The sequence below is a fragment of the Cricetulus griseus genome, assembly GCF_003668045.3.
Source record: "Cricetulus griseus strain 17A/GY chromosome 1 unlocalized genomic scaffold, alternate assembly CriGri-PICRH-1.0 chr1_1, whole genome shotgun sequence".
In the NCBI taxonomy this organism is placed as follows: domain Eukaryota; kingdom Metazoa; phylum Chordata; class Mammalia; order Rodentia; family Cricetidae; genus Cricetulus; species Cricetulus griseus.
The window spans coordinates 210745804-210756723 of NW_023276807.1; the positions used below are offsets into that span (position 1 = coordinate 210745804).

The 10920-nt window shown below is 49.4% G+C and overlaps 1 protein-coding gene across 1 annotated transcript; it reads left to right on the top strand.

Annotated features, from left to right (window-relative positions):
- Positions 1–633: 633 nt before the first annotated feature.
- Pck2 (phosphoenolpyruvate carboxykinase 2, mitochondrial) lies at positions 634–8829 on the top strand. The gene is made up of 10 exons (XM_027390575.2): positions 634–850; positions 2770–3015; positions 3665–3849; positions 3936–4139; positions 4501–4688; positions 4997–5159; positions 5341–5559; positions 7583–7720; positions 7945–8040; positions 8210–8829. The coding sequence occupies exons 1-10, from the start codon at positions 822–824 to the stop codon at positions 8662–8664; spliced, it is 1923 nt and encodes a 640-aa protein (XP_027246376.1). The 5' UTR covers positions 634–821; the 3' UTR covers positions 8665–8829.
- The last annotated feature ends 2091 nt before the right edge of the window (positions 8830–10920 follow it).

A 10920-nucleotide genomic window follows, 5' to 3' on the forward strand; every position in this document is an offset into this window, starting at 1 on the left:
GAAGCGCTACAGCATTTGGATCATAGATACCCAGTGTTATCGAGTTGGAACGGCAAGTTGAGAAATTACTCAAGGGCTTTATGATGGTGGCAAGATGAGGACGGATATGTTCCTTAGGATGCGGGGGGGGGGGGGGAGGGAGGTAGAGGACCAAGGAAATGTCCCTGGGCCTGAAAAAAAGAGCCCACCAATTTCATGGTGCTAGAGAAAACTCCCTTGATAAAAAGCAGGACCAGGACAGCAGTTGTTTGCTTTTGTTTTTATTTGAGGACTAAGGCGAACTTAGCATTGGGATCCCGGAAAAGAAAAGCCTAAGGCTAGGAGTGCTTGGGAAAGGCAAAGCCGGTCCCCGAGGTTTTAAACATCAGGTTACTCTGGGCTCCCGCTCCTGGACTCTTCCCTCATTCTTAGTTTGTCTGACATTCGATGTCTCTTGGTTGCTATCTCTAAGGAGCAACAGTCTTCAAAGTTACATCAGTAGCCCTGCAGCGTGGCGGGTCGTGGGGCGGAGCCTAGGAGTGGGCGGCACCCAAGGTGAACTCAAGCCTCCAATGGGGAGAGTAGGCTTGAGGGTATGATGCCTGTGGGGCGGAGGCTTCACCGAGCCGGTGCCTGGAACCCCGGCCGGCCAGTGAGCTGGCCCACAGATGGGCGAGAGAACCAGCTAGGTTCCGCCCCGGCGCCTGCCCGCCTCCTTTTTAAGCGCCTCCCGCCCAACCTCAGCTCCCTTTGGCTTTGCCACGCTCCTTCCTTCCCCGCCTTCCTTGTCTCCCCGACTGCACTGGTTCCTGTGGCCATCCCGCAGCGCCAGCCCAGGTGCCATGGCTGCTATGTACCTCCCGAGTCTGCGGTGAGTGACCCACAGCCCGGGGCCCACTCCGTGCTCCACCATCGGAGCTGCCTCCGCTTGTTTCCCATCCTAGGAAGAGACTGGCAGGGCGGCTGTTTACCAGTATGGGTCTCACGGTGGTGCGGTCCCCGCCCCCCATCTCCAGCCACGCAAGCTCTCCCAGCCTCTGTACTCTCCTACTCCTCCCTGCCGGCTTGTGCTGTCTTCTCCTCCCCCTTCCCCTTTGCCTTCCCGAGCCCTGTCTCTGCAAATCGTTTGCTTACCAGATGTAATTCTTTCAGACTGGGGCTCCCAGTCCACCCCCTCTGTGCTGTGAGGAGCCATAAGGCCCTGAGGCCAAAGGGCTTGAGCCTTTGGGAGCCCAAGCTCAAAGCTTCCTCAAGAGGGTAGAAGGTAAACATGATTCGCTGCCTCCCGAGAATGGAACCTGGCATGCAGCCCAGTGAAGCCTCGGGGACCTGGGGACTGGAGGCGGGCAGGGATAAGATGGGAGAAGCGGGGCATATTGCCTTCTTTTAACTCGGCTGGCTTCTTCCCTTAGCGGTTCCTGGGCCCCAAGCTTGTCCTGGCTGGCTCCCCTCCCGCCATACAACTGGGTCTCTCCTCTGTGTGTCCCCTTCTCCACGGTCTTTGACACTGAGTCTAAACCCTTATCTCTCCTACGCAGATTTTACTTGGTCAGTCCATGTGAGTGAGACGTTCCCTCTTAGAAGCATGCAGGAGGATGGGGGGTGGGGCTAGGAAAAGACAACTGGAGCCAGATTCCAAGGGACAGAAGCCATCAAGACTGTGCCTTTAAAATTAATTTCTCAGGGAAATGTTCCTGGGCAGAAAAAGATAACACAGAGCCCTGCTTTGGGTGCCCCCAGCCCCCTAGGGCCACACTAAGCATGTTGCCTTTCTTGTCTTCCTGAAAACAGGCCACCCAGGCCCAAACCCCACATCCAAGAACTCCGTTTCCTTCTTTCCCAGGCATATAGCCTGTGATCTGAGTTTCCTGTCCTCTCATGTTCTGACCTACCACAAACCCCTACTTCTGAGGTGGCCAGGGGATGCATAGGCTCAAGCCATCTTGGTCTACTGTGGGTTTCTGGCAGGCGAAGCCTTGCACATGAGAAGGGTAACTACCTCTCTTGGCCTTTACTATCTTGGGTCCAGACCAATCACAGCAGACCCAACTATCTTCTGGGAGCATAACAGGACAAACAATACAGAGACCCTGCCCTTCTGAGAATCTAGGCATGGACCCCTGGCCAGTGACATTTGTTCTTCTTAATCAGCCTTTCACTTAGTTAAAAAAAAAAAAAAATACTTAACCAATCATTGTTGACCCAGGTGAACAAATGCACTACCTGAACCCACAAACATCAGTTGTCTTCATGCAAGAATCCTCATCTAAAAACCAGGTATTGGAAGAGGGCTCTGCCATCTCACAAGCTACGCCCTATGTTGAGGCGTTTACATGAGGAAAAGATAAAAATAACTGCCATTTTAACATAAAAACTGTGACTGGAAAAAACACTGGTGAGGTTCTTAAAAATAGCCTTATGAAGCTCTCAGTTCCTTGACTCTTGGGCTACAGTGTGCCTGCTTTTTTCTAACCCTACAGCCAACCTAGTAAAGCAGGGCATGGGCTATAGGTGCAGTGTCAGCATGTGCACTTCTGCAGCCCGATATGTGCTTTTATGCTTATTTGACCGACTCTCTGTCCCTGACCAGGAGACACAAACCTCATAAATACCACAAGTGCAGGTAGCCTGAACTCATTCCATGTACTGACCATAGCCTGGTGTTCTTAGTGCCTGCCATAAGATATGCTTTAGTTCTTTCCTGAGACACAAGCTTCCTGTCCTCTCTCCCCAGTAGCTGCCTCCCATGACAGCCGTGGGATGGTTGCCTCTCTGTTTTGCCTCTTAAAGGGTTAGCTGGCATGGGTTGAGGCCCTCGTGCTGGTCACCACGCCGTAGCATCCAAACCCTGCGTGTGCTCAGTGGAGATCTGGGCCAGCTTCCAGCTGGAGTTCGGGACTTTGTGGAGCGCAGTGCCCGTCTGTGCCAACCAGAGGGCATCCACATTTGTGACGGGACTGAGACTGAGAACACTGCCACACTGGCCCTGCTAGAAAAGCAGGGTCTTATCCGGAAGCTCCCCAAGTATAAGAACTGGTAAGCCTTAAAACTAACAATCTCCAAAATAAAGGCTACTGCTTAGACTGAGGTCTCTTTGGGTTCACCACGACAAAGATATTTCTAGACAATACCAGTGGAATGAACCAGAATGGGAGATTGATGGGAAATGGTCTAGGAAGCGAATGTTCACATTAAATGAAAAAGATATGAATTTACAAATTGGAGCTCTTGCTTTTTGGGGGGGGAAGGGGGAACCTACTGCCCCCCTCCCACTTCATGAAACATTTGCCAGGGGCAGAGGCTCCAAAGCTGGGCCTTGCAGAAACCACCTCTTAGTGACACAAAGCCTAAAGGGACTAAAATGCAATTGGATAAGAAAACATAAGGTAAACAGACCTGGAGTCAAAGTTGGACTTACAAAGTGAGTCTGGCCAGGCTTAGTGGTGCATGCCTCTAATCCCAGCACTTAGAGAGGCAGAGGCAAGTAGATCTCTGTGAGTTTGAGGCCAGCGTGATCTACACAGTGAGTTCCAGGACAGCTAGAGCTGCATGGTGATATCCTGTCTTGAAAAAAAAATAACCAAAAATAAATAAATAAATGAAAGAAAGAAAGAAAAAAAAAAATGAGTGTGAAGGTAAGTAAAATCTACTAGACACCATTTCCTGGCAATCCTCTCTCCCCCAGCTGGCTGGCTCGCACAGACCCCAAGGATGTGGCACGGGTAGAAAGCAAGACGGTGATTGTAACTCCTTCACAGCGGGACACAGTGCCCCTCCTGGCTGGTGGGGCCCGTGGGCAGCTGGGCAACTGGATGTCCCCAGATGAATTCCAGCGAGCTGTGGACGAGAGATTCCCAGGATGCATGCAGGGTAACAAGTCAGGGACACAGAAGCAGGGGCACTGAAGATATGAGTGTGTTTAGAATCCTTCATCCAAGTGACACCTTCCTCCACAGGCCGCACCATGTATGTGCTTCCATTCAGCATGGGTCCTGTGGGCTCCCCACTGTCCCGAATTGGAGTGCAGCTCACTGACTCGGCCTATGTGGTGGCAAGCATGCGTATTATGACCCGCCTAGGAACACCTGTACTTCAGGCCCTGGGAGACGGTGACTTCATCAAGTGTCTGCATTCGGTGGGCCAGCCCCTGACTGGGCATGGTGAGTCCCTACCCTATCTAGAGTAGGACACTTGGTCCTTTCTGCACTCAGATGGAGCCCCAAATCTTACCATCCACAAAGATATTGTGGGTGTGAATGATTACTCCCCAAGGCCCTGGGAAGCATTCTGGACTGGAGTAACACTGTTTGAAGAACAGTTTACACCAGATTCAGACGTCAGTCTCCATGTCTGACAGAGGCACAAGAGCTGACGGGTACTATAAAGGGGGAGGGGCTTAGCTACCCCTGGGCACTGCCAATGCTTCCAAGTGTCTCTTGGGTCAATCCTTGATCCCTCCAGTCCCTGATACCTGGGTTTCTGATGGCACTGCCAGCAGCACTGTGACCCCATTGTCTCCAGGGGATCCTGTGAGCCAGTGGCCATGCAATCCGGAAAAAACCCTGATTGGCCACGTGCCAGACCAGCGGGAGATCGTCTCCTTCGGCAGCGGCTATGGTGGTAACTCTTTGCTGGGCAAGAAGTGCTTTGCCCTGCGCATCGCCTCTCGCCTGGCCAGGGATGAGGGCTGGCTGGCAGAGCACATGCTGGTGAGGGCCTGGTGAGGAACTAAGCAGCTGTGGAGGAGGGGTGGTGGGGAAGCCTTGGCAATCTGCCTCAGCATTGCCTCCTTCCTGCCAGGTGCCAGGAAGGTGAGCCTGAAAGCCTGAAGTTTTATCCCCAGGCTGCTGAATACTGCTATCCTTGCCCTGATGGCAGGGTGGGATGCCTGCTTAGTGGATAAACATTAGTGTCCATTCCCCGGCTTCCTACCCCATTTCCCACTAGCTGTCCTCATCCATGCAGACTATGCCCTGACTTTTGGTGACTTCGTTCCGTTCCCTTTTCTCCAACACAGATTTTGGGGATCACCAACCCTGCAGGGAAAAAGCGTTATGTGGCAGCTGCTTTCCCCAGTGCCTGTGGCAAAACCAATCTGGCTATGATGAAGCCTGCATTGCCAGGCTGGAAAGTAGAGTGTGTGGGGGATGACATCGCCTGGATGAGGTTTGACAGTGAAGGTAAGGGACCCTTTTTCCTAAACAGCCAGCCTGGTCCCTTCCTCAGTTAGCCTAGCAACCCCAGAAACAGCCTTTCTCTATCAGATCTATCAGTGTGCAAAATAGGAGAGGAACAGAGGACCTCCTCAACCTCACAGCTCAGCTTTTCCTAAAGGTCTTTCCTGTCTTTCACTTTTGGCAGGTCAACTCCGGGCCATCAACCCTGAGAATGGCTTCTTTGGGGTGGCCCCTGGCACCTCTGCTACCACCAATCCCAATGCCATGGCCACAATCCAGAGCAACACTCTTTTCACCAATGTGGCCGAAACCAGTGATGGTGGTGTGTACTGGGAAGGCATTGACCAGCCTCTTCCACCTGGTGTCACTGTAACCTCCTGGCTCGGGAAGCCCTGGAAACCTGGTATGTGAGTGAGGAAGTTGTGACAAAGGCCACGAGGCTCAGAACTCTTTTTTTTTTTTTTTTTTTTTTTTCTTTAATGTGGATGTGTGTTTTGCCTACAAGTGTGTCTCTGTGCATCGTATGCATGCTCCCCTGGAACTGGAATTACAGAAGGCTGTGAGCCACCATGTAGGTGTTGGGAATCGAAGCAAAAGCAGCCAGTCTCCAGCCTTAGCAACTTGAACGTTTGTGTCCCTGATCCATTAGTCATTGTTTGGGGATCTGAGCAATTACTTAACTTCTCTTAAGTTTTCCCAACCAATTGAATGGGGTTTGTCATAGTACTCACCTGTTACAATTATGGGAGAATTAAATAATACATAAAAGGAGTTTAACATACTGTCAAATACATAGCACTTGTCAATAGTACATATAAGCAGGGGTTGTGAGGGAAGAACTACTTGGAAAACTGCTCCAGAAAGAATGGGCTGGTAACATTTGACCTATTGGAAAGAAGGAAGTCTGTCTTCTTTGCCACTCGGCTCCTGTGTTCCCTTGCTCATGCCAGTGTCTGAAGTTACCCTACCCTTCCCATGCCTCCCTATACTGTAATCCTTCTGCATGAACTCAGGCTAGCACTTCCACACTTTCCTGGAGGCTGACTTCTTGACCCTGTCATTACCAGAGTGCCTTAGAGACCCATCCCTCCCCAAGCCTTGCACTCTCAACAATCAGCTTCCTACTGCCTGCTGCAGTTATAGGAAAAGAACACAGCAGAGGAAGGGCTTGTGGTCACTGAAGGCCTGAGTTTTCCAGATGGCCTAGCAGCCAACCTCCTTTTGATTAGCCTTTATTTTCTCTAACACCATCATTAAGTACCCCACAGTGTCCCCACCCAACTGAGAAATCCAAAAATGATCATCTTCCCTACAGGCTAGTTTCTCAACCCTTTCATCAATCTTAATTCACTGGTATAACTAGAGAGTCGCATGCCCATCTTTAGTTCCCAGAACCATAAACACCCTGCACCAGGGTCCTAGGCTGGGAGGTGGCAGGAACAGACTTGCTGACCCATAGCTCCTCCACCCCCTACTTCCAGTCTGAGAGAAGGCACTGTGCCTGTTCCGTCTCCCCAGTGGTGCTCATATGCGCGTGCTACTTACTGCCTTGGTTCCCAGCTTCTCTCCAATATACCTGAAGGTGTCAAATGCTCTGGGCTCCTCACGTTATGTCCCTGATTGACTTCATGCCCTAACTTTCCACTCTGTCAGGGTCTGGGCAAGCCTGGAGAAATAACCAAAGTTCTGTTAGCTTTAAAATCAATGACTTGGCTTGGCATGTTAAAGTGCTTACCACCAAGGCTGATACCTGAGTTAGATCCCCAGGACCCTCATAGAGGAAGAAGACTGAGCAAGTTGTCTCTGACTTCCACGTGTATGCCATGGCAACCCCTAGTCCCCACCACGATAAATAAATATAAATGTGTAATAAAAGCAAGTCCTGTTTGCATTTTGATAGCTCAGGAGATTGTCTTCCCTGGTCTGTTAATGAAGAGCCAGTTGCTTGAATATTGACCTGACATTCTTAGGTTTTGCTTTAGGCTTGGGAAAATTAGTTTGGGAAATAATAATCCTGTAAATAAAGTTTCTGGGAATAAAATTATTATGCATGCCAATATCTAACTGTTTCCTTAAGTCTTGGTCAATGCCAAGTATCCAAAGTGCCCAGTCAAATCCCAGTTCCTCTCCCACTGTTGTCTAGTGGTACCATCATGATAAATAGCCTGATCTTTATGTGAAGAGGTCCTGGATTCCCTCTCCTCTCTTCCTTACCACACAATCTTATAAGCAGCTGATGAAACCAAAAGAAACCTCAGTGGTAGAGGACTTTTTCTAGCATGTGTAAGACCCCAGGTTAAGCCTCGGTATCATGAAAAGAAGAAAAACTAAAAGAAAAAAAATGTATCTCTGTGTGTGCTCGTGTATGTCTGTGTTGAGAGTGGACATTACCTTGGCAGTGATGGTATTTGCATTTCCTATGCCAGGTGACAATGAACCCTGTGCACATCCAAATTCACGGTTTTGTGTCCCGGCTCGCCAGTGTCCCATCATGGACCCAGCCTGGGAAGCACCAGAGGGTGTCCCTATTGATGCCATCATCTTTGGAGGCCGCAGACCCAAAGGTAAACACCATGTGAGGCTCTGTGCCTTTGTAGTAAAAGGTCCAGCTCTGCAGCAGTCACGCTCCAACCTTCCTGTACTTAAAGCTCACAGGACCCTTCACTCTGGACTTTCAGCTGCTGCTGTCTCTCCCCTTCTCCCGTGGTGAATGCAAACTTTGCAGGAGGCATGGGGTCTGAAAATGGAAGAAAAGGGTTGTCTATAAAGCTGTTCATTGGTGTTCTAGGAGTACCTCTGGTGTATGAGGCCTTCAACTGGCGTCATGGGGTGTTTGTGGGTAGCTCCATGCGCTCTGAGTCCACTGCCGCTGCTGAACACAAAGGTGAGTTTACATCTCTGTCCCTGCTCCCACACTGGTCCACCTTGACTCCCTTTCTCCCATCCCTTCTCTTCACTTTCCCTGAAGATATTTCAGAACTGGGACGTCTACCCAACCTCTGCCAGCTGGACACAGGGTCCCCTTCCCATCCCTACCCTCCTTTCTGTCCTAGGAAAGATCATTATGCACGATCCCTTTGCCATGCGGCCCTTTTTTGGCTATAACTTTGGACACTACCTCCAACACTGGCTGAGCATGGAGGGACACAAAGGAGCCCGGCTGCCTCGTATCTTCCACGTCAACTGGTTCCGGCGAGATAAAGCAGGCCGCTTCCTGTGGCCAGGTTTTGGTGAGAATGCTCGAGTGCTAGACTGGATCTGCCGACGATTAGAAGGAGAAGACAGTGCCCAAGAGACTCCCATTGGGCTAGTACCAAAGGAAGGAGCCCTGGATCTCAGTGGCCTCCAAGCAGTAGACACCATTCAGCTGTTCTCCATCCCCAAAGACTTCTGGGAACAGGAGGTTCGAGATATTAGGAGCTACCTGACAGAGCAAGTCAACCAGGATCTGCCCAAGGAGGTGCTGGCTGAGCTCGAGGCTCTGGAGGGGCGTGTGCGAAGAATGTGACCTGAGGCTCTAGGTTGGCAAGAACACGGCACCCCCATCTGGGTAGCGAACTCCCAGGCTCATAGAAAAGATGAACAATTTGATATTAAAATGTGCAAGTGTTGGGAAGCCAGGCCACAGACCTTTTCCCATGCTGTCTGATAAGAGATTCACATTTATTTTATACATCTGTGTTGTTTTCATTTGTCTTCGTAGGCTTCCTTCTAACATCAGTCTCTTACCCACACCGTAAGAACTTTTAGAAGAAGGCGTTATTCATGTGAAAACTGTAGCCTGTATGGTGATGCATGCCTTTAATCTAGAGGCAGCCCGACTTAAGGAAGTATGAAACCAGCATGCCTGGTCAACATAGCCAGTGCCAGGCCAGCTGGGCTACAGAGTAAAGATCAGTCTTTAAAAGGGGGAGAGGGCAACAGCAGACTGCTCAGTGTCTAAGTTAGGGTTCTTTGTCCCACACAGACATGCAGAAGCTTTGTTTTCTGGTACTGCAGCTCCATTGCTGGTTTTTATGCTGGTTGCCTCCCACCTGACTTGAATCAGGAGTCATACAGTCTTTTCACTTGAGACAAGGTCAGTGAAGGCAGTTCTAGCATTGATTCTTGTGCTTGTTTCCTCCCATCGGACTTGAACCAGGAGCCATTTTTTTTTTCTTTAACCTGAGACAAGGTCTCATGAAGCCCAGGCTGGCTTCAAACTCACTGTGAAGTGAGAGCTACCCTGCACTCCTGATCCTCCTCTCTCTCCCTACTCTACTGGCAAGCATGCTGCCCAGGCCAGCCAAACAACAGCACTTATAGAGCACCATCTGTAGGCTAAGCACTGTTTTAAACACGTTATGAAAGTTCCAGGTCACAGTTCAAAATACAGAGTTGCATTGAGCATAATGGTGCATCACAAATCCTAGCACTTGAAGGACCCTGTCATCAAGGCAAGAGAACTGTATACACAGTGACCTGTCTACATAGAAAACCACAAACCAGAGATTAGCCAGTGAATGGCCCACAACTTTGTCCATATGGACAGCAGGGGGCTATTTAAAAAAAAGGGGGGGGGACATGTTGGAAAGAGTCTGGGGAAAACAGGAGAAGGGAAGAGGATTTGATCAAAAGACATGTACACACATGAAACCCTCAAATAATAATAAATGATAAAATATAAGAAAAAGAGTGAAACCTTCCAACAAAATGGAATTCCTGGAAAACCCCTCAGAAGAAATAACCAGATGAAGAAATGCTGAGTGTTCCCCAAGAAAAAAGGTGGAAAACTAGTCAAGGAAGAAGGGTTTACTAAAGGTCAGGGTGGACCACACAATAGAACGCCAAATGGAATACACTACACATCACAAGGAAAGGTGGGGAAGGTTGATTGGGTCCTAAGTGATAGCAGAAGTAAGGTCTAATGTTGTGCGGCACTGTAAGACAGTGCCGGGTGTGGTGGCTCAGGCCTTTAATCCCTGCCCTCTGAAGACTCCAGACTCCGTTAGAGGCCAGCCAGGTCCACAGAGCAAATTCCAGGACAGCCGGGGGAGAGGCCCTGTCCCAGAAAAAAGAACTGAAGGATTTTGAGTGTTTCTATTTTTTTACCCCAAAGAAGTGATGTTTGGGGGGCAGTTCATCCAAATTTGAACATTATACATTGTACACATGCATCAAAACATCACATGATGCCTCCTCAGTATGCACAATCTTGCGTCAACGCAGATCCTTATCTTCACAAACAGCAAGGAGTACAAAAAGATGCTTTCGGCACACAGTGGCTCTGTCCCTTCATCTATAGAATGACAATGTGCCTCTACCTTACAATGCTGGCATAACTGGGTCAGTGGAGTAAGGCAACTAACTAGCAGCAAACACTCAAAACAGCTAGCTGTCATCTCCTCTCCACTCTGCAATGATTAGAGTTGGCCCTTTAAGCCTGCATTGTTGAGCTGGCTGCATTTGAGAGGAAAATAAGCAGTGAAAAGAAAATTCAGGAGAAAAGAAATAGATTCAGAAACAGGGCCTCCAGGAAAGAGGCAGTGAACTGGAGCTCCAGATCCCTTCTCTGGACTCAAGGACCAAGGTCTTAGCCTTAAACATGATTTTTGCCAAAAAAAAAAATGGATCTTGTGTCAGATAAATAGAACATGATCAAGATATTTTGAGTTTTGGATTTGCTTGCTTGCTTCGGGTTATACTGTTTTTGTTTGGAGTTTGTTTTGGTTGTTTGTTTTAGACAAGGTTTCCAGGGTCAAACTTGTTACAGGAGCTTGCAGTG